Below are 27,661 nucleotides of genomic sequence, written 5' to 3' on the forward strand. Positions count from 1 at the left end.
TGAGATGAACGTCACGAGTCTGTTCTTTATCCTGAAACCATCCTTCATGATGTGATGGGGGAGTGGGATCAGAAGCTGGGTCCCAATCCCAAAGATGGGCCTACCTTTCCACTTCGTATATCTGTTTCCTTAGTTTTATAATACAGCCCCGCTCACAGGACCTATACAATAACCTCCTGAAAACCTAATCTAAAATACCCCTCAAGAGCGAGGCCTTCAAATCCACCTTTGAGCCATTGTCTTGCCTCTGGCTAGACGGGAATGTATTCGGAGACTCCATGCCCTGGTGCTGCATGTGCAATAGCTCCCCTGTCCCTGGAAATGCACCTTCCATTTTGCCATATTCATATTATTGTTTATGAGGAAGAAGTACAGTCTAGTCTAGTGGTTACAGCCAGACTCTGGGGTGCCCAGACTCTTGGGGTCTGTTCCCAGCTCAGCCACTGATTGACTGTAGGATCCGGACAAGCCATTTAACCTCTCCGTGCCTCAGTTTCTCCAGCTTCAAAACCAGCGCTGTGAAGCATCTCCTAATGAAGCAAGTCCTGCAGTCCTTACTCAGCCAAAACTCCGCTTGACTTCAGGGGGGAGTCCCAGCACGCAGAGCAGGGTGTGGCTCAGCTTTGCGATCCCCGAGGGCAGGATGCGTAGCCATGTACCAAGCAGTATTCTGCCGGCTGCATTTCCAGGACCAGGGCTGGCCGCGGTGTCCCCGCGGCGGAGAGCGCTCCCGGGAGCCGATGCGCCGTGCTCGCCCCTCCCCCTCGCTCTCCTTTCCCACGCCCTACGGACGCGGCTGGCGAAGGAAGATGTCGCGCGCTAGGACCCGGGGGCGCGGAGCTCGGCCCGCCGCCCGCTGTGCAGGTGGCTGCGCGGGGGCTGCAGGCACCGGGCTCCCGGCTCGGCCGCGGGGTGGCTGGTGCCGGCAGGGAGGGGAGCGCGCCGGTGCTGGAGAGGGGGCGGCTGCGTGCCCGGAGGCCGTGGGGGAACGAGGTAAGCGGCGCCTGCTGGGTGCTTGGCCGCCCCCCGGCCGCGCAGTTCCCGGGCTCGGTGGGGGCCGGGGAGCGGCACTTCCCCGGCCGGGGCACCCCGGTGAGGGGCTGTCGCACCCCGCGCCTGTGCGAGCCGCTCGGGAGAGGCTCCCGCAGAGCGGCCGCTGGGGCCGAGCCTGGCGCTGTGAAATGCTCGGGACTGGGAGAGGGGCTTGCACGGGGGCTGCCCGAGGGAGGCTCTGCCCGCGGCGGGGGCGCGGAGCCGAGCGGGGAGGTGGGATTTATCCCGGCTCTCGCTGGACAGCGCATCGTGCGGGGCCCCAGTGGTAGCGGGGGAGGAGCTTGGCTCTGATGCCAGCGGATTAGTAGGGGCGGGCCGGGGCTGCTTCCCCTCTGGCGCTCCCAGGCCGAAGGGGGCAGCTGTTTGGGTTTTTCGCTCTAGGAGGCTGCAGGCGGCGGATCGGATCAGATGTGACAGAGTGAGCCTCAGGATGGAAGGGCCGCCAGTCGGGGGGAGCTGGGGCCCTCTCACAGCCCCCGGGAAGGGAGGGGAACGGCGGGCGGAGAGACCCTCCAGCCGCGCTCTCCACTTTCCTCAGGTGAAAGGTCTCAACCAGGTATGGAAAAGGGGGAACTTTGCAGAGGCCTCCCTCTGATCTGGGGATCCATGGTGGAGCCTGGAGATGCCCCTTGCCCCTGATCCCTAGGGACTTCCAAGAGATCCCTAGTGGGGAGGAAGCTGAAGCTTCTGGGTAAATAGGGCATTGCGCACTAGACAGCTGCTGAGAGCACAGCCCTGAGGCAAGCAGAGGGGCTGGGGAGTTAGCCCAGTGACTGGTGGCTTTGGCTCAGATGCCCAGTGCTCTGTGTGGGAGATCTCTGCTGGCCCATGAGCAACCCTGTGTCTGGGGGGTGCTGAATCACTTACCTCGGGGGAGCCCTGAGCATTTGTGCCTCTTCCTTCCCTTGCTCATTTGCTTTTCTCCCCTCCCCCCTCTCATGTTAGTGCCCCTTGTGCAGTTCCCTGCTTTGGGGAAATTCAAGGCCTAGACTGAGCCACCCGTTGGGGGCCAGCCAGGGAGAGGGATTTGGCTTCTGCCACTACGGGGGGGGAGGGAGGAATGAGTGATGGGAAACTTCCAGACCTGCTTTCCAGCCCCAGTGATGATTCTCTGCTTCCCCTGCTTTGCCTCCACTCCCTCCCACCCCCACAGTCCATTATCCACCTTTGCGTTTCCCCTTTCCCACACAAAACATTATCTCCTGCTCCCAGCCTCTTCAGGCAAGGCTGCGGAGGAGAGTGATGCAAATGAACTCAGTGGAGTTGGGATGCTGAGCTTTAAAGAGGCTGAATCGTGCTTGGTGAGAACTGACAGTCTCCCACGCCAGCCCAGGGGAGTGCTATGGACCCCAGGATGGATGTGAGAGCCAGGAGGAAGCCATGGAGACATCCAGATGATAGATGCAGGTGCAGGTGGCATTATGCCTGTGTTGGGAGGTCTAGCAAGCTTTGGGGCACATGAGTTTTGCCAGTTGCAAAGCACTACCAGTGCACATGGTTTCACCATGCCCCATCCTGCTCAGATGCCCCCTCTGCTGGTGCTGAGCCCAGCTGGCAGCACTAGGGGAGCACTGGTGGCAGCATTGTGGTTCACTCCTGTGCAGGTGCCAGCCAGGAGTGGCCTTAGCTGTGTGTGACTGTTCAGGGCACTGTGGTCGCGTGGTGCCATGGTCAAGGCATGGGGTTCCCCCTGCTTGCCCGCAGGGTACAATCTGGCATGGCAGGCGCACCCACCTACCTACTCCCAATTGAAGGGCCCCTGCTCACCCCTCCATGTGTTTTCCCAGCCCAGGTTCAGTCCCATCTCCACACTGCAAGCTGGTGGGCTCTTCCACCCCGTGCCCGCCTTCCCGGAAGTGTCTCCAGCTCAGGCCATTATTCCTCATTTCTGGCAGTAGGCAGGTGAACTCTGTCCCTGCGCCACACCCCAGGGGGAAACATCCCGCTGCGTCCCAAATGCCTCGTACCAGTCCTGTCAGAAGCAGGGTTCCGGACTGGCCTTGAGGGTTCCATATGGTCAAGAGGAAAGGAGCAGGCTGGGCCATGGGAGGGAGCTGGCGGGTGAACCCAGGGAGGCACCAGGGTCCGGGGTAACAGAGGGGACGACTAGGGAGGCAGGAGGGGCCACAGGGATGGCTAGGGTGCCAAAATATAAGGTCGTCTGGGAGACTATTTTCCGGGCCCAGGTTAACCTTTTCCACCCCATGCACCATTATTTCCAGGAGACCAGAAAAGGAGCAGTCCCGGTTCAGCACAGGCTGATACCTGTACAGGTTCCTCTCTGCTGTCCTTTGCCCCTCCCATCCCCCTGTCACCCATGCTACACAGGGGGACTGATTGGTTCAGAAGTGTACAGAGCCTTTGGCCTAGGAGATCCCTTTGAACTGGGCCCAAAGGCTGTCAGAGCCAGAGGGACAGCTTGGAAAATGCTTTCTTCAGCACTGACTGCCCGAGAGAAGGAATTCCAAAGAAAACCCATGGGCATTGGGGTGATGTCAGTCTAACTACATCCTGCCCTTGGGCATCAGGCTCCCTGGGGTCACCTCTGCAGCTGGGGCTCCCAGGCTATGCGAGATGAACTCCCATTTGTGCATGTATGCGCACTCACGTGTTGTTTCCCACCCTCCCCAAGGCAGTGAGGAAAGAGGATTTTTCCAATCACTCTAAGTACTGAAGAGGGCAAACGATCGTGACTCTCTAATGAGGACTTAAAAACAATTGGTTAGGTCTGTCCTTGGTATGGGGGGGGGGGGGAGAGAGAGAGAGAGAATGTTCACGTGGGAGGGAAAATAATATCCTCTTTAGTGCTTCACGGAAGTGCTGGTGGGAGCTGAGCCCCTCTGTGAAATGAGTTAGGACCTTCTCAGCCCAGTTCTTATGCCTGGGCAGCCCCATCCATAGCTCCCTCAGCAAATGGGTCCCTGTCAGATTGGGCCAGAGAGACTAAGCTGCCCTCTGCTGCTGGGGTTTTTGCAGGACTTTGGCCCCTTCACAGGGTGGTGGAGAGGACACTGTTCCCAGCACAAGACGTAACAAGGTGAGAGAGAAAACCCGTCTCCCAGACTGAGCCACCTTCCCCCACCACTGTGCCTCTCTCCTGAACTTGGAGGGGACCCCTGCTAGTGGGGAGAGTGGGCATCGGTCCTCATGGCCTATTCACTCCTCTGCCTCTGTACAGAGCCTGCCAACAAAGGGCACAACAGAGTTGTAGGGATGGAGGTAGTGATGCAGGCACCTGGCCACCAAGGACTGGGCTGACAGTCTGTCTATCCATTGTGCATGCATGGCCGCCATTACCAGAGGGCCCAAACGCCTTACAATTGTTCATGTATTTGTCCTCACAGCACCCATGTGAGACTGGGCCACGCTATTACCCCCCTGGCCGAAGGGGGAACTAAGACCGAGGGAGACTGACTGACTTGCCTGGTGTCGCAGGCAGGCTGTGGCAGAGCCGGGACATGGACTCAGAGCTCCATGTCGTAACGTAGCATCTTCATTTCACACAGGCCACCAAAGAGCCACAGAATGGCACCAATTTTCAGTTACTATCAGCCATGGGCAGGTGGCTGTGGAAAGCTCCATCTGCCCTGAGCCAGCCAGACCTTCCCCTCCACCCATGCAAAACCCAGCCTGAGCCCCCGGTGAGGGGGTGGGCCGCATTTGCTCCTTTCCCAGGTATTTGTTTTAATGGGATTTTGTGCACTGGAGACTACAATCCCCTTAGAGAGGTTGGGTTGAGGCGATAATGGACAAACATCGTTCCCCAGCAGGTTTATGTCTCTTGACCGGGTACTTGTTTGAACGGATTTCACTGAGCTTTGTGAGCAGGAAACTAATCTCCTAAAGCTCAGCCAGCTTAACCAGCCTGCAGGTTCTCACTCTAAGAAGCCAGGGGGTGAGGGGCATGCCCGGTTGTGCTGAACCTAGGGTATCTACAACACCCCCTATCTTGAAACAATAATAATAAACATCAAATGCATTATTTCCTTCAACAGCGCACCCCCATCAGCATTGTTCTAGCACCCCTGGGCATGCTTATACTGGTGTCTGTCTTAGGAGACCCCTCCCTCTGTCTCCCTGCCAGGAAGTGAGCCTGCAATGGGGATTCTGATGGGGCTGCCAAGCTGCCCTGGCACAAGACCATGTTATGCAAACCCTGGTTTTGATCTCAGGCTCGCTCCTCCAGCACAAGCTGAGTAAGATTTGCAGCTGACTCATAAACCCCGGGGTTCTGAAGAGCCATGCCAGATCACTAATCAGAGGAATATCAGGCCCTTTTCATGGGCCTTCCAGGGGATCACAAAGGCCTTTACAAACATTAATGAATGAAATTAAGTTTCTCAACCCTTCCCCCATCTTGCAGCATATCTTATTATTCCCAGTTCACAAATGACACAGCTGATCCCCAGGGATCCAGTGACTTGCCCAAGGTGTCAAAATGAGGGGTAGAACCCAGGAGTCCTACTTCCCAGACCCAAGCTATAACTGGGACCCAAGCTGTAAGCTTCTTTTTAATGACCCAGTACATAAGCTGATTTTACCTATGGCTAAACCAGTACACAAACCATCACTTGTTTTTCTTCCTCTGGTAGGAAAGTTCCTTTACAACATTAACTGTTGGCTCCTTTGCCTTGAGTAGTGTTGACTAGTGGTTAGCACCCAGCTTTGGGACTCAGGACTCCTGGGTTCTACTGACTTATACGCTGCCTTTGAAAACCATGCTTGTGTGGTTCTGTGCAGGTGCTCGAGTTGTGCTGAGGAAGGCTCCAGGCTAAGGTTGGCAGAGACATGAGTAACAACACGGTAAGTCCACCCCATGAAGCAGTCCTGCCGTCCTTGTCCCAAGCATCCATCTCCTGGGCCCTTGGAGGGTCTCAGGGAACTGCCTACTTACTGGGTCCAAGTTCTTCGTGTTTTCAAAGCGGATGAGTCAGTCCGCAACCCCGCCTGAGAACTGGACAATGATCTTCCCGTGTCACAGGTGGAGGAAGCTGAAGCCCAGAGGTTAAATATGCTCAAAGCACCGTCCACCCATTCTAGTGCAGGGCTGACTCATTAGTTGGCACAATAATTGGGACAGCTGGTGGCAATGCTGAGAACTGAGCAAGGCTTAGCCGGACTCTATGGTATGGGACTATGCTTGTGAGGCTCTTGCTGTGGGTCGTGGCAGTGCTGGCTGGGCTTTCTCCTCTCCTCTGCAGCTCATTCTGCTCCACCATCTGCCCAAGCTGGTTTGCTGACCTTCTCAGCACAGCGGTGGAGGTTAATGTAATTTTTCCACTGGCTTAGGTTTCGTTTCCATGCAACTGGTACTCTGGGTTCAGGGCAACTCTGTATGGAATCACTGTGCTTAACCCTCGGAGCATGACATCTGGATCCGGTGGCTGTACGTGGTTAAAAACAACCCAATAAAAGCCACTTAGCCCCAGGTCACAGAGGTAGCCAGTGGGAGGTTTCCTGGTTCCTCAGATTGCTGGGCCAAGCCTGTTGCTTGGGACTGGGAAAAGCCAGCCCAAACTGAGCATAACTGAGCCCTAGTATCTGGGCTCTTGAAAGAGGGCGCTGAAGCAAGTTTTTTGTTCCAGCCTTGATGGAAGAATGAGGTAGCAGAAATCTCACAAGGGTCAAACTCCAGAGGAGGAAGTCCCAGGGGGTATCTTAGCAGACCCAGTCTTGAAGGAAACTTCCAGGTTATATCTCAAGCCAGGTCAGAACTGGGGAACTTTGCCTGATTTCAAGCGGAGTCCGTATATCAGCCCAGGTTCCCGTGAGATGTAGGACGATCTCATGTGAGATGTGGGGGGATCCTGCATCACTTGCTAGAGATTCGTGGGGAGAACTCTTGAGACAGTGGGAGCTCACTAGGAGGTCTCTGGGCCATGGGGAGCCTAGCCAGAGCTTTAGATTTGTGACTGAACTGGGAAGTGGCAGAGTCTTGCCTGGTTTTAAGGTCCCAAGCTCCGACCTTTCTCGCCTTCTAACATTCATTGCTTATTCCCCCCCTACCCTGCCCTCCTCCGCTAACTGCTTCAGGCATTGTTACCCTCCCCCCTCTCCGTTCCCTCCCGTCACCACTGTCACCTTTGCCCGCATGGCAGCCAGCCCCAGCCCTGGTGGAACTCCACTGACATGCTGGGTGACCCTCTCCCAGCCACCAGCTAAGACCTATAAATATTCATCTGCCTCTGTTTTCCTGCATTCTGCCCGGCAGGGGAAGCAATCTGAAAACTGCTCTGGCTCTCAGGCAGTTCTGTGGCTATAGGGTAAGTGAAACTCTTCCTGTAGTCCAGTGGGACCTTGCTAGGATACTGCAATGGGATAATAGGGCCCTGGGACTTTAACCCAGTCATGAACTCAAGGCCAATCTGCAAAAACCTCTGGTTGTGGGTGCCCAGCTCCAATTCGAGACCTGCAGGATCCGTTGCTCAGTGCCAATGAGTGCCCACAGCTCCCAGCTGCTCCACACTCCCCTCCACCCAGGGGCCACCTTTGAAGAGTTTGGCCTTAACCTCTTCTCATTTGGTTCTTTAAAGCTACCTTACCGGAGCTCTCAGAAGCCCCAGTTGGGATCAGCGCTCACATTGTGCTGGGTGCTGCACATAGACACAGCGCCTATCCCAAAGAGCTCAGTGCCTCAGTTTCCCCATTTGTAAAAGAGCGCTAATGTCATGGGCTCTGTCCTCAAGCCTGATAGGAGGATTTTGTGAAATGCTGTGCAGATGAGGCCACGAGGCAAGCCTAAACTGGGAAGCGGCAGTCTTGCCTGGTTTTAAGTTCCACAGCTCTGATCTTTCTCGCCACGCTTTCCAGCATTCATCACTTACTCCACTACTGCCCTGCCCCCCTCCCCTCTGACTGCTTCAGACACTGTTACCTTCCCCCCTCTCTGTTCCCTCCTGTCACCACTTCCTGCCTGGGTAAGGCTTTCGTGGTTTTCCTCCCCAGGAGATCTGTGCATTCTCCACAGGTCAGAGGAGGTGCACCAAGTAACGAACTCACATCAAATCTTTGTGCCCTGAAGTCATGGTGAAACAGTATCCAGGTAACCTGCACTTTCTGAGAGAACTAGATTTCATTAGCTGCCACCTGCAGGTTACTGGGCTGCCCTGTTTTCGGTTGCACCATGCAGTCTGGCTGAGCTTTCTCTAGAAAGACTGCAAGGAAATGAATGAACCCCACCCTTGAGAGTCTGCCCTAAGGTTCATTCTCTCTGAAAACAAGTTAACTCAGAGGGAGGAGAAAAAGCAGGCTTGGCTCCCATCCATGGGAGACTCCTGGTGCAGAGGGCAGCTGGAAGGTTGCTGATAGCGTGCTGGCTGTTGGTAGGGTTGCCAGGTGTCCGGTATTGTACCAGACAGTCCGGTATTTGTGCGCTCTGTCTGGTAAAAAAATCAGAAAATACCAGGCACGTGCAATGTCCAGTATTTTCTGATTTTTCCCGCTGTGCATCAGACGGAAGCCTGGCGTGGGCAGGGGGGAGCGGCTGGGAGTCCCAGCTGGGAGGCGGGACCGCGATTGCCTCCGGGAGCCCTCAGTCAGTTGAGTGTGAGGAGGAGGGGAAGCCTCCTCCTCGCTCGTGCGTCGCCAGGGGCCTGTGCAGGACAGGCAGCAAGTGCCCAGGTCAGTCCCGCTCCCCACCGGCCAATTTGCCCCCCCTTTCCAGGCCAGCCGGTTCTCCCCCACTTCCCCTCCTGATCTTCCCTGGCCAGCCCCCCAGCTCTGCTTCCCAGTTCCTCTTCCTGATCTTACCTGGCCAGCGCCGCTGCACCTCTCCCATCCCCAGCCAGCTCTGCTTCCTGCTCCCCTTGCTCCCGGCCAGCCCTGCCCCCTCCTGGCCGATTCCGCCCCTCCCCCGATATCCCGCAGCCAGCCCCGTTCCACCCAACCTCCCCCCCCCCGACCAGCCCTGCTTCCTGTTAGCCCCACCATCTACTCTGGCCAGCCCCATACTACCTGGTAACCTGGTGATCCAGGTTCTTGCAGTCTTTTTTTTTTTTTTTTTTTTTTTTGCTCAATAACTTTGCCCCCCCCCCCCTTTTTTCCTTCAACAAAATTTTCCCGGTGTGTGGGTTTTTTTTTTTTTTTTTTTTTTGGCAGGGGGTGTTTGGTGTTTTTGTTTCAGCCATCTGGCAACCCTAGCTGTTGGTTCCCTGTGCTGTGCCATAGCTGTTAGTTTCCTCAAAGGAGGCAGTTCTGGGCCTGGGCCTATAGGCCATGGGACTTTTCAGGCCTCCTTTTCCGGTGAGGAATTGTATGACTTCCTTCCATGTTGAGGTCTGGGATCTAAGGGCCTGGAGGGTGAGTTGTGTCTGGTTTCCCCCTTCCCCTGTTCTTTTTCATCCTTGTGGAGCACTGATGTTCTGTCTGACAGGGTGAAAGGGTGCTTCTGACACACGATCCTAGTGCTGACTAGCAGAATGCTGAATAGTGCCTGGGAAGCTGTTGTGAGCATGAACAATAGCGTCTCTTCAGGAGCCTAAGAGATGAAGAGAAACACTAGATACGAACTAGATTAAGCTTTCCTCAATGTCTTCTTATTCCAGACCAAATTATGAAGGGACTACTCAGGGTTTTCATTCCATCTCTCTCCATCTTTCCAGCTAGCCCTCATCACTGTATCCAGTCCTTGCACTGGCAATGCCTCTGTCTGCTTCACGGGGAATTTCAGCGGAGTCTGGCCTGTTTGTTTTTCTGTAGTGGCTAGAGGTCCTGTGTAGGGTCCTGTCCAGTGGAGTTTATTGTTTTATTTGAGATACGATACAGCAAGTGAATGTGACAATCAGGGATCTGGTCTAAAAACTCTTTCCATTAACTTCTGTGGGCTTTGGATCTGGTACCGAAAGGCAGAATTGGGGAGGCAAGGATGAGGGTACAGGAAACAGAGTTATGCAGTTATTTGGGGAGCTTTTAGACAACTTGGTACATCCTGGTGGTTCCAAATCATTGTACTGAGGTTTTTTTTTTAAGCAATGAAATCTTCAGCTCTGAGCTTTAGTAATCACTAGCCAGCTAGCAGCACAGCAGCTCTCTTCATCCTCTCCTAACATTTCAAGGAATTCACTCTTTTTTTTTTCTTGGTTGATTTATGGTTAAATCAACAGACTTTAGTGTTAACACAAGGGACCCAAACTAGAGAAGTCACCAGCGCATGGAGTTTGGGGCACTGTGCTGTGGTTTCTGACTTCTCTGCATTATCAAAGTCATCTGTTTACAAGGTGCCTCTAAGCACTGTACAGTATCAGCCAAATGTGAGACCTAGCATACAAAGCATCCGTGCAGCCACCAGAGAGCTCCCACAAATCTGGCACAAGGGGGAAACCAGTAACTACCAGGCATCCCCACTCACTGGGGGTTCAGTTCACACGAGGAAGGAGGCTCTGAGGGGAGAGGGCCCAAGAAACACTGACAAAAAGGCAGGTGAAATAAATGAGCTTAGTATGATTTTCAGGCAGGGTCTGTGGCAGAGGACAGAGACGCAGGTATCTGAGACAAAGCTACCCGCACCCCTAGGTTGGGAGGGAGGATGCCCCAGCTCCAGTGGTCAGCAGGTATTGAAGAAATATGTGCGAGATCAGCTGGGAAAAGAGACACTCAGCATAAGGGGGGTCGTTCAGAAATGTTCAGCACTGGCCTAACGGCTGACAAGAACACCCCTGGGTGCAGAGTTAGTCCGATATTGAGCACTTCAGTGTGCCACACCCTGCCCGCTCTTAAGCCCTGCATAGTGCGTAGCTGCTCCAGGGGAAGAGGTAAGAGCATGTGCAGCCTCTGAAAACTAGCATCCTTTCCTTTGTTGCTAATAATACAGCCCTGGAACTTGGAAAAACTCACTCCTGTCCATTTAAACTGCCGCTTCACTCCCTGCCATCCCTTCACAGAACCGCAACAGTGAAGCCAGCCTCAGTTCTGTTTCACTTCTGGTCACTGGTAGAGGAAAGGCAACAGGCAAACACCTGTTGGAGAACACTTTAATCTTCCTGGACACTCATTAATGGATCTCTAAGTCACTGTTTTCTTTCAGACCAATTCCACAAGCCAAATACACAGAGAAGGGTTGGAACTTCATTTGCAAGTTTAATTCTCATGCAAATGGTGATGGCTCACACATTATCAACCGACCAAACAATGAAGGTGCTAATGGTTCTTGATGTCTGTGTAGAATCTGGTGTTGGTCATTTTCCTTTCCAAGTGCAAACTGATGGTTCTTATCAGCGTCTTGTAACTATTTAGTCTTTAAGATGCTACTAGACTATTTGTTGTTTTTTAAGTCTTTCCTGTTACGCTTCAGGGGGATAGCCCAATTAGGGTATGTCTACACTACAGCGCTAATTCAAACTAACTTAGTTCGAATTAGTTAGTTCGAATTATCTTACTTCGAATTAACGCATCCAGACTAAAAAACTAGTTCGAATTAGCGTTTTGCTAATTCGAACTAGCATGTCCACACAGAGTGGCCGGAAGCAGTGCTGGTAGGGCATCAGATGAAGACTTAGAGCGTGGAGCTGCTGTCTCAGGCTAGCCGAGGGCTGTGCTTAAAGGGACCCGACCCCCACCCTGGACAGACAGTTCTCAGGGGTGCCCCGCTTGAAAAGCAGTCCTGGCTTGGATTGCCCGGAGTACCCACACTGGGCACATCACAGCACTCGGCCATCAGACCGGCTGCACTTGCCGCAGGCTGCCATCTGGGGAGAGGGGGCAATTGGGGGGCTGCAGAAGAGGTTCCACCCCCAGAAGCCCGCAGAGCCAGCCCAGTCCTCCCCATCGGGGGCTCATACCCCATTCCTCCCTCATCTCCTTCCACTTACCCCTCCCTAGCACCCCTTCCTGATGTACAAAATAAAGGACACGTGTGGTCAAAAATAGAAACTCTCTTTATTGAACAGAACTTGGGGAGACTGGGAAAAGGAGGTGGGAGAGGGGAAGAGAGAGGCTGGGAGAGGGGAGGGCAACTAAAATGATCAGGGGTTTGGAACAGATCCCAAATGAAGAGAGGCTAAAGAGACTGGGACTTTTCAGTTTAGAAAAGAGGAGACTGAGGGGGGATATGATAGAGGTCTATAAAAGCATGAATGGTGTGGAGAGGGTGCATAAAGAAAAGTTCTTCATTAGTTCCCATAATAGAAGGACTAGAGGACACCAAATGAAATGAATGGACAGCAGGCTTCAAACTAACAGCAGAAAGTTCTTCTTCACAAAGCAAAGAGTCAACCTGTGGAACTCCTTGCTGCAGGAGGCTGTGAAGGCTACAACTAGAACAGAGTTTAAAGAGAAGTGAGATAAAGTCATGGAGGTTGGGTCCATGTAGTGCTATTAGCCAGAGAGTAGAAATGGTGTCCCTGGCTTCTGTTTGTGGAAGGCTGGAGATGGATGGCGCGAGACAAATGGCTTAGTCATTGTCTTCGGTCCATCCCCTCCAGGGTACCTAGTGCTGGCCACTGTCGACAGACAGGCTACTGGGCTAGATGGACCTTTGGTCTGACCCAGTACGGCCATTCTAAGCTCAGGGTTCAGGGTCGGGGGTCTCAGTGGACAACCTTGATTTTCATGCAAGCCTGCTTCTGAGTGGCCAGGCTGGTAGCTATCCTGTCCTAGACAGCCACTTTCCTGTGCCCAGTGCAGAGGTTGTGGATGAGGTCCATGATGTCTGCACTAGACCAGGCGGGCGCCCGCCTCTTGCAAACCTGAGCAGGCTCCTGGGAGCCGCCAACCTGGTCCCGGGAAGAGGCGGAGGGCTGGGTGGCAGCGGGAGGCTGGCTCGAGCCGTGCCAGGTGCAGAGTCTGCTGGCTGGGTGCTGGCAGGCTTGCACCTGGCACGGGCACCGTAGCCAGCCCGTGCCCCTTTAAGGGCTCCGGGGCCGGGAGGGGGGCAGAAGAGTTTCCCTGGTGGTGCCCAGAGTGGCCACCAGGGAAAGTTGGGGAGGGCTAGCCTCCCACTAGTTCGAATTAAGTGGCTACACAGCCCTTAATTCGAACTAGTTAATTCGAACTAGGCGTTAGTCCTCGTGGAATGAGGTTTACCTAGTTCGAATTAAGCGCTCCGCTAGTTCGAATTAAGTTCGAACTAGCGGTTTGCATGTGTAGCGCCTATCAAAGTTAATTCGAACTAACATCTGTTAGTTTGAATTAACTTTGTAGTGTAGACATACCCTTAGTCTGTATCTACTCACTGTCTCTTTTTTCTTCCTCCCCTCCATTCCCCCTCGCCCCCCGCCTCCTTTATTTATTCTTGGATCTGGACTTCCAACACTCCGGTCATCTGAAGAAGTGAGTTATGCCCCCGGAAGCTCATGATACCATCTACATGTTTTGTTAGTCTTTAAGGTGCTACTAGACTATTTGTTGTTTTTTAAGTTTGTCCTATTACAGACTAATTTGGCTATACCTCTGAAGCTTAAAAAGACAACAGATAGTCTAGTAGCACCTTAAAGACTAAGTTACAAGAGGCTGATAAGAACCATTAGCACCTCCATTGTTTGGTTGGTAGGTTACAGTATTACTCAACCTTTTTTTATAAAGTGCCCCTTTAAAAAAAAATTGTAAGTACCCCCAGTACCTACAGTTTTCAGACACAATTTTTCTTCTACCATTGCAACACATTTGTTTAAACAACTTAATCGTAGCCAGGCAGGCAATGAAATGTTTGGGTGTACAAAGTCCAAAAATAATAAAGCGCTGTAAAACTTAAAACAAAAATGCAGTTTTCTCCAAATTTCAGTTGTCACGTATCCCCCAGACTCTAAGTACCCCTAAGGTACTCGTATCACTGGTTGAGAAACACTGGGTTAAGTCATAGGATGTGGAAAGTAGTGTGTGAGCCAGCTGATGTCTTTGTTCATACCATTTGCATGAGAATTAAACTTGTGAATGAAGTTCAGATCCTTCTCTGTGTATTTGGCATGTGGAATTTGCCTGAAACAAAATGGTAACTTGGAGATCCATTAATGAGTGTTCAGGTAGATGAAAATGTTCTTCAGCAGATTTTTGTGTATTGCCTTTTTGGATATCTGATTTGTGTCCATTAATTCTTTCCCATAAAGACTGTCCAGTTTGGCCAATATACATAGCAGTGGGGCATTGTTGGCATTTGATGGCATAGATCACATTAGTGGATGTGCAGTTAAATGAGTCTCTGATTTGGTGGCTGATGTTGTTGGGTCCAGTGATGAAATTGCTGGTGTAGATGTGTGGGCAGAGTTGGCACCGGGGCTGATTGCAGGGCTGGGTTCCTGGATGATTATGATGGAGGTGTGTTGTGTGGTTATTGGAAAGAATTTGTTTGAGTTTAGGGGGTTATCTGTAAATGAGGATTAGCCTTTCCACCAAGGCCTTTGTGAGTGAAGGGTCATTTTCCAGGATAGGTTGTAGATTGTTGATAATGCGTTGGAGGGGTTTAAGTTGTGAACTGTAGGTAATGACAAGTGGAAACCTGTTGTTTTCTCTTTTGGGTCTGTCTTGAAGTAGTTCATGTCTGGGTACTCCTTGGCTCTATCTACCTGTTTTTTCACTTCTCCGGGTGGCTATTTCAGTTTTATGAATACTCTATATAGATCCTGTAGGTGTTTGTCTTTGTCTGTGGGATTGGAGCAAATCCGGTTGTATCTTAGGGCTTGGCTGTATACAATAGATTGAGAAACGTGTCTTGGATGGAAGCTAGAAGCATGAAGGTAAGTGTAGCGGTTGGTAGGTTTCCAGTATAGGGTGGTGGAAATTTGTCCATTATTTAGTTGTACTGTAGTGTCAAGGAAGTGGCTCTCTCATGTGGACTGATCCAGGCTGAGGTTGATGATGGGGTGGAAGTTGTTGAAATCCCTGTGAAATTCTTCAAGAGTCTCTTTCCCGTGAGTCCAGATGGTGATGATGTCATCGATATAACGCAAGTAGAACCAGGGTGCTGGGAGCGAGAGTGGAGGAAACGTTGTTCAAGGACAGCCATAAAGACGTTGGCATATTGTGGAGCCACATGGGTGCCCGTGGCTGTGCCACTGACTTGACGATACAAATTGTCTCCGAGATTCCCTCTGTCTCTGTCTGGTTCTGTGAGAGGTGGTTCATTTTAAGGTGGGGGGAGGGGAGAACCCACCCACTTTCTCTGATAAATACCTTTACAGTTGGGTCCCTGACCTTCTTGGTCCTTGAGACCCTCCCAAAAGCCTTTACTATTTGAGGGGGTGACTGGGTGCCTCCTCCCCATGCCACCCGTATCCTGAGGAAAGGTTGGGACAACCCTCTGCCCCTCCTCTTCCCACTCCGGCTCTGCTCTCTCCCCACCCCTTTCTTCAGTCCCCTCCCCCAAGCACTGTGACCTGCGGTCAGGACCAGCAGTGGCAGGCAAAGCAGTGACATGGCCCTAGCAGGCTCTGCTCCCCTGGTCATGTTGCTCCGCTTCTGGCGGGTGAGTGTGGGGGTGGTTCTACGCCCCCCCAGAGCGAGCTTGGGCTGTGTCGCTCCGCTTCCCCCATCACTGCTGGTGAGTGGGGGGGGCAGTCCTTGGTGCCCCCGCTAGACCTTTGGGATGGCCAGAGACTCTGGCCCCTCCCACCTAGGGCATTTGGGAGGCACATGGCCCCTTGCACCTCCCCCACATTCCTCCCTGCTGCTTGGCCTCCCTCAGCATTCTCCACTGAAGGACCAAGGCCTTCCTCAGGCCTGCAGATGGCACGCCTGCCTGCACTGAGGCCCATGGGCAGAGCAGTGTGTGTGGGGAGCTGGTCCAGCTGCTGCCCGCTCTGTCCCTCCTGCTCACCATGCTCTCCAGGGCAGTCAGTCCTCAGCAGCAGCTTTGCTATCCTGGGCTCCTTGCCACGGCGTTTGTAATGAAAGCTCTGGAGCAGCCGGGCTTGCTGTAATGGTGCCAGCACACGGCTGCAGAGGCAGACTGGATACTGCAGGGCCTGTCTCTTTGCTAGGGCCTCTCCTCTGCCCCCAGCCTGCACATGCTCATAGGGTTGCCAGGTGTTTGGTTTTGAACCGGACAGTCCAGTATTTGAGCTTTCTGTTCGGGAAACAAATTGAGAAAATAGAAATGTCCGGTATTTTCTAAATAAGATGTAATGTAGATTGTGATGTCATGTCAAGTGTCTCCGGTATTTTTGTTGAAACCATCTGGCAACCCTACATGCTCATTGCTCCTCTTGACAGCTGGGACCTCCTAGGCGCCTGCTTCCATCCACCACCACTAGCTCACCATAATTCCAGCCTCCTGCAGGCCTGCGTCCCCAGCCCTGCACAGTTAACCCTTTTGATCCTGGGCTTTTGGCTGCTGCATCCATGCTAGATAATGTTACAGTGCTTAAAGCAGTGTCTGGATTTCCGGTGCAGCCGGGCTTGGGAGAATGTCCCACTGAAACCCGGTAAATGTTCCTTTAAAAAGCTGCCTGTTGCTGAATTCTCCCTTCAGCTCCATCTGTGTGTCTCAGCCGAGTTTGGGGGCGGAGGGCGGGATTGGCCTTGGCTGCCTGCCAAAGAAAGAGGAGGCATTTGTGCTTCCCAAGCCCTTTGCTGTGGTGTCAGCTCCAGCGATCTCTGATGTCAGAGACAGAGGCAACACTTGTTGGCAGATGTCCCGTTTCCCCAGGAGAGCTACGTTCTCTAGGCAGGTTGTAGGGAGGAGGGGGGCAGACAATATGGGTGACCTGTGACCTGACAGAGAGGTCTAGTGCTTCCAAAAATCATGCCCAGTGTATTTTAAATTGGGCATCTAAAACCTGAAGCTTATGGGAGCTGGAGGTGGAATCCTGCCCAGTTGCTGCTCATGGCAAGAACGAGGCTCAGGAGGGTTGGCCAGTGGCCTTTCAGTCATTTTTAGCTGAGACCACTGCAGATAAATGTGGGTCCCGTTGGCTGCTCTTTCCCGCGCTCCTGTGGAAAGGCGGACACTTGGCACCGTCTCAGTCCCTCTCTCTCCTTTCCCAACCACAGGGCCAGCGCACTGCAATCTTTGTGGTTCTCTTTGCTCTGATCATGCTGCTGATCATCTACAGCTCAAACAGTGGGAATGAAGCTTTCCATTATACTGCCCTGCGGGTGAAATTCCACCGTCCCCCCAACCTCAAGAAATGGGGGCTGAAAAGTGGATACCTCCCCATCTACGGAAACAAGGTAAAGTGCAGCCAGTCTCACGTGAGCCCGCGGCACATACTCTCTGGTGGTCGTGTCTCATACTGGCTCCCAGGTCTCTGGGATGAACCCAGCAGCAGCACCACCGTTTCAGATTTTAGTTGGGGGGGCTAATCTGTTCATTCTGTGATAGAGAGGAAGAGAGTGAGAGCATCAGGGGACAGGACAACAGCTTCAGAAGTGGTACTGAGCATGCTCAGTACAAGCCAAGCAGCAAATGGGGGAGAACTGATCCCATTCACCCTCCCTTTGCCCCTCCCACACACATATCACCTCTTCCTAGGGCTACTAAGGCACTGGAAAACTAGCTTTTGGGGCAGATACCTTAGCAATTAGCTGACAGGAGCACTCTATCTACTTCCTATATAAAAGAAAGAAATTTAAATTAGTATTAGATCCACTCAGCTCTAACATTAACATGTTTTGACATCCTGTGGCGAGTTACTTAAGGGACACTGGTTAGCCTTAAAATGTTAATATATATTCTTACTTTGTTACTGACTTTGCGGGGAAAGAGACAGAGAGAGACAGACAGACACTGTCAGGACTCTTGGACTCAATCTCAGCTCTGGAAGTGGAATGGATTACAGAAGGAGACAGATACATTTGGACTCTATATAAGAACATCAGAATGGCCATACTGAGTCAGACCAAAGGTCCTTCTAGCCCTGTGTCCTGTCTTCCAACAGTGGTCAATGCCAAGTGCTTCAGAAGGCATGAACAGAAGAGGAAATCACCATGACCTGTTGCCTATTCCCAGCTTCTGGCAAACAGAAGCTAGGGACACCATCCCTGCCCATTCTGGCTAGTAGCCATTGATGGACTTAACCTCCTCAAACTTATTTTGTTCTTATTGGAACCCTGTTAGGTTTTGGGCCTTTCCATCATCTCCTGGCAAGAGTTCCACAAGTTCATTGTGAAAAAATCAGTTATTTTGTTTGCTTTAAATCTGCTGCCTATAAATTTAATTGGGTCAGCTTCTTGTGTTAGGTTATGTCTACACTAGCCCCCTAGTTCGAACTAGGGAGGCTAATGGAGGCATTCAAAGTTGCAAACGAAGCCCGGAATTTAAATATCCCGGGTTTTATTTGCATCTTCCCATCCGGGCTTCTTTTTTAAATCCCACTAGTCCGAACTAACTGCCCACGCTACACGCGGCTGTCAAACATTAACTCGAACTAAGTCCTTAGTTCAAGTTTACTAATACACCTCATTCCACGAAGACTAATAGTTAACTTGAACTAAGGACTTAGTTCGAGTTAATGTGTGACTGCTGTTTGACTGCTGCAATATGATCTTTTCTGTCTTATTAGCTATTCCTTTCTTAACGATTCCCAATATTCTGTTAGCTTGTTAGTTTTTAGACTGCCACCGCACATTGAACAGATGTTTTCAGGCATCTGTCCACAATGATTCCAAGCTCTTTCTTGAGTGGTAACAGCTATTTTCAATCCCATCATGTTTGTATGTAGAGTTGGGATTATATTTTTCCATGTGCATTACTTTGCATTTACCAACATTGAATTCTGTCTCCCTCGTATTGCCCAATCATCCAGTTTTGTGCGATCCTTTGTAACTTTTTCCAGTCAGCTTTGGATGTAACTGTTTTGCGTAATTTTGTAGGATCTGCAAATTTTACCACCTCACTATTTACCCCCTTTTCAAGAACATTTATAAGTTTAATGGTACTGATCCAAATGCAAACCCCTGTAGCACAACACTCATTTCTACTCTTTCCCCCCTATCTTTTAAGTGGAGTATCTGGCAATGTTTTCATGATCTAACGATCCTTCAGTTTCTGGAATGTCCAGCCTTTTGTTATTGTTAATCACCTGTCTCCCTCTTTTTATAACAAAACTTCCTGTCCCTAAGGCAAAGCTGCAGACAGCTCAAACTCTGTTGCAGTTAAGAACTGCCTCTGGAGCCAGGCATGCAGCTTTAAGCAGACCTCAAATATGAAATTCAGGGAAGGGGTCAAATTTAGGAAGGGCTACTTCCCCCTAGCCCTCCCTAAATGGCTCCTTTGCTCAGCAGGTGTTTTACATTGGGAAGGAAGGGATGGATTATAAATCACTTTAAGGAGCCACACGATAGCATGCTGGTGCAATAGGAGCATGAAAGGCCATTGCTTTTTTGGCGTCTGTATGGCTGCATCCTGTGCAGCACCCCTGTGGGAGGTGGTGGAGCAGAGGTGGCAAATTGCAGGAGCTCAGCTAGAAAATGGGCCTTGGTGTTTCTATTATGGAAGCGCTACACACTACTTAGAGCAAGTTACTGGGAATCGGGGCTTCTGCATTCTGGTAGCAACTCTGCTTATGGCTCACTCGCTGGCCCTTGGCAAGTCACTTTGGTCCTCTGTGCCCTGGTTTGTTCACATATGAAACGGGCAGTAAATCCCAAGCATGGTCATAGGGAGGGTATGTTACGGAATGCCTGTAAAGCAGGTTGGGATCCTTGGGCGGAAGGTCCTTATTAAAGGGCAGCGTGGTAGTGAGCTAGCCAGTGAGTGTGGAGCACTGCCTGCTGCCAGGGGTGCTGGAAGCCATTGAATCAAACCTGGATAGAATAGAAACCACTTCCAGTCAAGGGTGCTGCAGCACCTCCCCAGCACCCCCAGATGCAGTGTCTGTGCCCTCCCCTGCATGCAGCCAGAGCTGTGATCCACAGGTCTGGTATTGCTGTTAGTATGGCAGTGGCAGTAATACTCTCCAATCGGGATCCCATTGTAGTAGGTGCTAGGCATCCATGTAGAGACGCTTCCTGCCCCAAAGAGCTTCTAATCTGAATGCACAGAGAAAGTGTCCTTGGCTTCATTTCACAAACTGGGAATTGAGGCATAGAAACCTTGTGACCACCCAGTTACCCAAGGAGTCTGTGACGGAGCTGAGAATTGACCCCAGATCTCCTGAGCCTTACTTGAAAAACAACCCTAGGTCCTGTCCCCACAGAAAGAGCCCCTGATAGCTCAAGTGGCAGAGGCCAGGGTCTCTGCTCTCTCTGTGGCCTTGGCGTTCAAAACAGGGAAGGTGCACAGGGTCATGGCGATGGGGAGGTCTCAGTTGACCACAGGATCCTTGCTAATGATGGTTTCTTCTCCAGACCCTAGAATCCCACTGCCACCAGTGTGTGATCATCACCAGCTCCAGCCACCTGCTCGGGAGCAAACTGGGCTCAGAGATTGACCAATCAGAGTGCATCATCCGCATGAATGACGCCCCCACCACTGGATACGAGGTGGATGTGGGCAACAAGACCACCATACGGGTGGTGGCTCACTCCAGTGTCTACAGGGTGCTGAAGAGGCCACAGGAGTTTGTCAATAAGACGCCAGAGACCGTCCTCATCTTCTGGGGGCCGCCCAGCAAAATGCAGAAGAGCTTGCTCAAGATTCTCCAGCGTGTCAGCATCTCCTTCCCCAACATGTCGGCCTATGTGGTCTCCCCCATGCGCATGAAGCAGTTTGACGACTTGTTCAGGGGAGAGACAGGGAAGGACAGGTACCTCGGAGCCCCATGCCTGGTCTCATGCCTGGGGACTGGAGCACCAGCCTTGCTGGCCAGCCCATCCCGATTGTTTGCCCCTCCTGCAGTGCCACTGGCCGGGGCTGCACACCCATGAAAAGAGGCCATGCTGCCCCCCGGAACCATGTGCCTGCCTGGCAATCCATCCTGGTCCCAGGCTACTTGGGAGACCAGAAATGGGGTGGAGCTGGGAATAAATGGGAGAATCAAGAACACAGCATAGATATAATTCTGTGTCATCCCCCGTCCCCTAACTGGCCACTCCATGTCCTCCCCCCACTTCTCTCCATCCTCCACTTCTTTCCTTCATCACCCTTCCCCGGCCTCACCCTCTTCTCTTCCTTCCCACCTCCTGCCATTCCCTGTCTCTCAGGGAGAAGTCCCGGTCATGGCTGAGCACGGGCTGGTTCACCATGGTGATCGCCGTGGAGCTGTGTGACAGGGTGCATGTCTACGGGATGGTCCCCCCTAACTACTGCAGGTAAGAATCCACCCTCCACCAGGTGCCCCTCCTGGGATCCTGGACCTCGGCCATTGGCTGGCAGCACCGAGCGGCTCACCCTGTAACTCTGTCCTCCACAGCAGACGACCTCCGCCCCGCAAGATGGCCTATCACTACTATGAGCCCAAGGGCCCGGACGAATGCACCACCTACACCTATAATGAGCGCAGCCGCAAGGGGAACCACCACCGCTTCCTCACAGAGAAGCGGGTCTTTGCCAGCTGGGCCAGCCTCTACAACATCACTTTCTCCCACCCGGCCTGGGCCTAAGGGCTCCCTGAGGAGACATGGAACCATTCGAGTGCCCAGCCCAGTGGCTGGTGTCAGCGTGGGATAACTCCACCTCGAAGGGAAAACATCTCTTAGATTAACCCTGTGAGCCGGCCGGGGCTCGAGGAAGGAGGCCACAGGCTGCCCAGGTTCACTGTCCAAGTCCAGAAGGACTGTGAGGGGAGGAAGAGACTGGGATGGCTCCTTGACCTGGCGCGCAGCCCTAAGGCCCGGGGAGCGCTGCTGTGCACCGGGCATTGCTGGGCTCATGGTGCCCCCCACACTTTACAGCCACTGGTTCCCTGCTTTGAGGTCACCTTGCTCCGCCATCAGCGATCAGCTCTGAGGCCAGAGGGAGAGTGGGAAAGCATCCATGGCTGCCCAGAAGGAGCAGCTGACGCTTCGTAGTGCTTTGGGTGGCAGCTCTGGTCTTGCCTCCCTAGGCTGCTGGGGAATGTGTTTCCAAGGTGGGAGAACTGGGAGCCTCTTGGCTCTGCTAGGCTCAGCCTATACTGAGTGTCTGGAACGTTGCATCTGCTCTACAGTGCAACGCTGCCTCAGGCAGCCTCTCCCGTGGAAAACTGCTGCCTCCATCCCCAAGGTTTCCAGGAAGTGAGACCTAGGTAGAGACCAGTGTAGACTTCCCAGGTGGACCTGAGACAAGGCAGGGGAGGGAGTATGGCCATCCGAGCACTGACCACGTAGGTGACAATGACAGAGCACACTCTCCCTGGAAACTCTTTGTCCTGCTGACTGATGCTGGACAGCCAGCTAGGGGAGGGATGCTGGGGGAGGGGAGGTGTCAGTCACACTGGGGTTGTGTGTCACAGTCACTGGGAGACACTGAGGGATGTGGGGGTGTCTCAGTTGGCAGGATGCATTGGTGGGGGCATGTTTGTCAGAAGGGCACCAATGCCTACAGGGATTTGTTGCCAGCTGTAGAGGGCACTGTGCGGGGCATGAAGCAATCCCTCTGCTCTGCCTCTGGAGTCTTGTTTTGGCAGCACCAGCTGCCCTGCACAAAGCCCAGTCTGAGAGCCACATGTCCGGGTGTTTGCTGTCCCAGCTTCCCTTCCAGTAGCTAGCAAGGCTGGCAGTTAGTCACTTGCCTCCTTTAACCCCATTTCCAGACATCGCATGTGGCCACGCTGGCTGCCCCCACCGGGCTGGGGCTGCAGTTTATTAAAGCGTCCCACTGGGCTCCCTGTGTCCACATGGGCTCCAGAGCCTCCTGCATTCAGCAGCAGTCCTCTCCCTCCCAGCCCCCTTCTGCAATGGGATAGTTGCTTTCTTTCCTCCCATTTCCTTCCCCCCTCCAGTCTCTAAGGGATTCAGAGCTTGGCGCCCAAACACAGTTTCCTCCAGGTGCTCCACAGTGATTCAGTAGGGACCTCGCTCCCTTGGATGCCACGCAGCCTGGGAGCCGTGATGCAGAGCTGGCCCCCTCATGCCCCTCTGTACAGCCTGGGCCTTTGGTGGGGAGCTTTGAGGTCTGGACCTGAATTTTGGGCCCACCTCTGGCATTTCTCCAGGCAGCTAGGGAGGAATATTGCTGAGTACCCTGGTGCCTGAAACCCGAGATCTGTGCTCAGCACTCAGCACTACCTGTGTGAGCACAGGGCTGGGAGACAGGAGCCCTGATTTCTATGATGTGGGGCCAGTTGCTCCCTGCTGTACAGCCGGATAACAGGAGGGGGCTTGGGAGGTGCCGTTAGCTGACTCTTGGGGTGGGGGTGCTTTGAGAATCCCTCTCATTGATCAGAGAGCAGCTGTGGCTGGCCTGGGACAAAGTGCCCCTGAGCACCGGGATGGGGGTGGGTGGGCTGCAGCACACAGCAGGGACCTCAACCTGCACATGCAGCTTTCTTGTCCCTTGGGCTGCCCTGCAGAGCCCTGACAGCAGAGCCCAGCCTGTCTCAGCATGTGGCAATGGCGCTCCCTGCCGGTGGCCAGGTGGCAAGGCCATTTGCTAGTCACATGTGGGAGGCTTCTCCATATCATTTAAGGCAATTTCGCTTGAAGGTGCTTTCCTGAGACTGCTTCTGGTACCATTGGTGCTCCCCCTCCCCCCTTGTGTCTCTCCACTTGCGAAAAAAACATCTGCAGAGGGAGAATGTGCTAGAGCTACACTGCAAATGGAAATTACACCATCGCAACTCAAAGCAGGGGTGGAGGGAATTGACTTACCAGGAGCCATGCACCACGCTGCTGTCTGTGTGATCCACCTCTGATCCCAGTCACTGGGTCTGTTATGCTCCAGGGTACTCAGAGCTCCTTCAGCCAAGGCACTGAGACTTGGAATGGGAGGCCAGGAACGTAGGCAAGGGAAGGTGCAGCCTTCCCAAAATTGCCTACACACCCCAACTGCCAGGAAGCCTGGGGCTGCAGCAAGGCAGTCTGGCTCCTCTGGCCACTGGGGAGGGCTGGTGGTGCAGCAGCCCAGCCCTCTGGGTGGACAGGAAGGTTTGGGTTTGGGGTGGGTGGGGCTTGGCTCCAGGGGCGAGCCTTGGACAGAAGGGGCAGGGCTGGGGCTTGCCTTCCCCATCTGGGCCTTCACCCCCCACCCATGACTATATGGCGCTCTGTGCTTGCTGAGCATGGCTTGGGGGCTCTGTGTGGGTGTCGATCAGACATGGCCCTTAGTGCAGATGCAGCCTTAGGCTTGATTCCTGTTGCCTCAGGCTTGTGAAATGCTTATGCTCTGGTTTGGTGTCACCCCGCTGGGGGAAATGAGAGCACAAGGTGCAGGCAATGCAGAACGATGGATTTTGATCTATAACTTGTATTTACGCTCTCTCTCTCGTGTTCTCATATCTCCATCCCACCTCAGCCATGTCTCATGGTCACTGCCTCTCTCTTTCCCCAGCAACTCAGGGCCTGCCTGGAAAGGGTACATCAGCTTGAGGCCATCGGACACTTTCTAGTCATCCTGCGGGTTGGATTTGTCTTTCCCTGGGCCTCAGCAACTGCTGCTGAAATACTGCAGGTTACAAAAATGCTGCAGCCTTTTATAGTAAGAGCCCCAAACAGGATGGGCCAGATCTTCACTCAAGCACCTCTGCAACCAGTGAGACTTTTGTGTGGGGCAGGGCTGCAAGATTGGGCTCTGACTGTGAGCTGGTTACAGTGCAGGGGCCTGACTATCCCATGTCCACCTGTGTCCATTGGCAGCCAGCCTGCTGAGGCCAAACTAGCGTAGAACCAGAGCAAATGTTGTCGGGGCTGAGCTCTGTGTCCGCTAAATACAGCAGTATTGTCTGAAAACAAACGAGTGACTTAGATGCTGGAGGAAAACCCATCAGCTCTGTTCTGTGCCTCTGGGGGTTGAATGGGTGCACCCCTCACTGCAGTAGAGACATGCGCCATGCCTGCATGGAGTGGAATTCTATCCTGGTCATATGAGCCGGGGGTAGATCCTCCCCCTTACTTTGACATCCACAAGTGGGAATGAGCCTTGTGTGGTTATCTTGATTGTGACTGAAACCACAGGAGGTGATTCTGTCCCTGCGTTTGGGGGGTGGCACAAACAAGCATGACAGCAAGGAGATGGGAAGGGGACTTTGAAACTTACGAATGTCCCATGGTGACCGAAATGCCATTTCTTCCCCCTTACCCTCAGAAGATCAGCCAAAACTATATCCACTGACATGAGCAAACTTTGTCTTGGTTACTACAGTCAATGGAAACACTCTGGATTTACCCTGTGTGACTGAGCATCATGTGACCCCTGAGTTATTCAGGACACAGGAAGTAAACTGTGCCCAGCCAAGTGTCACTAGCTGTAATCTTGCTGTGCTCAATGGTGCCTATTCTAAGCATCACTGCCACTCCATAGGATGTAGCTTTGGAAAACACTCTGCAGCCAGTGGAGCAATCCTGGCTACCCTTCCACATGAAGGCTATGGAGCTGCTACTTTCCCACCATAGCCGGTGGGATACTTTGGTGGGAGCCAGGTTTTCCTGGTCCTTGTATCTGTATTGGTTTCCTAACATAGTTGTGTTTATATATTTTAAAACACTTCACAAGAAGTAAGGCGAATTACCAAGGGATCAACAGCATTGAGGGAAGAAGGCTTAGAAGCAAACCCAACTGCATGCTTGGTACCTGCAGCTCCACTGATGTTGGCTTGCCAGTCTGACCACCCATCTACGTCATTGGGAGCCATGGGTGCTCAGCATCCCTGTATGCGGGGCCCTTCTTTAAAGGTCATTAATGCTGTTAGATGCCTTGCTCCACTAATGTGTTCAGGACCCTTTGGTGGAAAACCCAGCCGTGCGACTTGTACTGGGCAGGAAAACCCCATGGCTATGTCTACACTGCAGGCTTCTTGTGCAAGAACTGTTTTGTGTAAGAGTTCTTGCACAAAAGGTCTTGCACAAGAGCATGTCCACACTGTCATGTGCTTTTGCACAAGAGATGTGCTTTTGCGCAAGAGCGTCTATGGACGCTCTCTTGCGAAAGAAAGCTCTGATGGCCATTTTAGCCAAGAAACCCCTGTTGCCTGTCCACACTGCCTTCTTGCACAAGAGCTCTTGCACAACAGGGCTTATTCCTCGTGGGAAGAGGAATAACTCTTGCGCAAGAAACCATCTGTTCCAACGCCTTACTGTAAATTTACTTGCGCAAAAACACACGTGCAGGGTAGAGGCTCCACAAGTTTTTGTGCAAGAACGGTTGTTCTTGCGTAAGAAGCCTGCAGTGTAAACGTAGCCCATAGAGTTCTGGAGAATGCAGTAAAGGATATCAAGTTAATCCCTTTTTGGTTTGATTTTCTCTCTGCTGCTACTCTTCTGTGCTTCTGTAAGCAGCTGATCTCCTTTAACCACTCTGTGAATGATCCTTTGAACAGAACTGGTAAGTCACTCATCTGGGTACCCCCATAAAGATCAGTCACTCTTGAATATAAAGTTGCATTATAAAGTTGCTTTATGAACAATGAACAGGTGTTAGATGTTGCATGCATGAATAGCATGTATTAGAAGCACATCAGTAGAAGGCATATATATGGTTCTGAACCCTGGCTGAGAGCAACCCGTTAGGGTCTCCAGTAACAGTAGGTTACACATTTATGAGCACACCTGTTTATCATTTATTAAGCCTTTATAAAATGGAAATGGAATCTTAATAGAATGTGTGATGTGAAAATCCGGATGGCAACATAACAGCATGTGGTTGTACCATTTACTGTGAGATGTTTGCTAAAAAATAACTAGCAGTACAGATAAGCAGGATGTTGAGGGCTGCTTTTTTCACCCCTCTCCATTGTTTGGGCTGTGGAAGGACTTGGCAATGCAATGTCTTCTCCTCCCAGTTCCAGCCTTTCCCAGTTGGCAAGCAGGGGCATTTTCCAGTGTTTTGAATGGATCTCTGTGCTGCTTCTTGATTGCACAGCAGCATTAATCTCTGTGGCACCTTATCTGACTACAACATCCTTTGTTTGTGCAGGAGCTGCATGGATGGTAGGTATCATGGCAGCATCCAGAAAACTGTTTGTTCACTCTTGCTGCTGTGCAGGCAGCCAGAGAAACATGATGTTTTGCTTGTGGCTCCACAGACAGAGGTTACTGGCTTTTTTTGTTAACAATTTTTCAGCAGTGGAGTCATGGATTTGAAAAAACAAACAAACCAAACACACAGGGTACTAAGAATCCAGTGGGCTTATATTGAAATGCAGTCTGTCAGGATCCTGAATTCTGTTCTTGATGCTGCAGTTGACTTGCAGTGCAACCACCCTGTGCCTCAATTTCCCATCTGTCAAATGGGAATCATGATAGTAATAGAGCTCACAGGGGCATTGTGAGGTGTAATTCACCGTGTGAGATTCTCACACACATGGTGTGCAAAGAGTTATTATAGCCTCATCGGGTTATACCAACATAATGATAGTTGTTGAGCCTAGACAACCTGCCAGAGCCCCTTTAAGGGGTTCAAAGTACAAGAAGGTCCAGACAAAAGGAGAATGGCACAGAGTGACCTGACCCTGGGCTCATCTCTTAGGGGCAGGCCCTCTCTAACTGCAAGTCCCTGCACACGGCACAGAAGCCCAAATCCTCATGAGCTGCTCAAGTGTCAACAGATCAAATCTGGCAGCCTTGACTTGTGTTACTGCTTCCTAGTGACCCCTGGTATCTTGTCAGACCAGCAAGGAGTGAATGTTTTGTAATGATTTGTAAGGGAATAAATATTGCTCTGATGGCA

At 52.2% G+C, this 27,661-nt stretch overlaps 1 protein-coding gene across 2 annotated transcripts; it reads left to right on the forward strand.

Annotated features, from left to right (window-relative positions):
• On the forward strand, window positions 1–27,661 carry ST6GALNAC6 (ST6 N-acetylgalactosaminide alpha-2,6-sialyltransferase 6). Of its 2 annotated transcripts, none has more exons than XM_075906002.2 (6): window positions 1–993; window positions 1,435–1,609; window positions 16,972–17,151; window positions 20,269–20,666; window positions 21,064–21,171; window positions 21,273–27,661. In XM_075906002.2, the coding sequence occupies exons 2-6, from the start codon at window positions 1,484–1,486 to the stop codon at window positions 21,460–21,462; spliced, it is 1,002 nt and encodes a 333-aa protein (XP_075762117.1). In that variant the 5' UTR covers window positions 1–993; window positions 1,435–1,483; the 3' UTR covers window positions 21,463–27,661. The 2 variants fall into 2 exon arrangements, with proteins under 2 accessions (XP_075762117.1, XP_006136396.2); XM_006136334.5 differs by lacking the exon at window positions 1–993 and adding an exon at window positions 5,794–5,856 and having other exon boundaries at window positions 1,470–1,609.

The sequence above is a fragment of the Pelodiscus sinensis genome, chromosome 23, assembly GCF_052426305.1.
Source record: "Pelodiscus sinensis isolate ZL-2025 chromosome 23, ASM5242630v1, whole genome shotgun sequence".
In the NCBI taxonomy this organism is placed as follows: Eukaryota; Metazoa; Chordata; order Testudines; family Trionychidae; genus Pelodiscus; species Pelodiscus sinensis.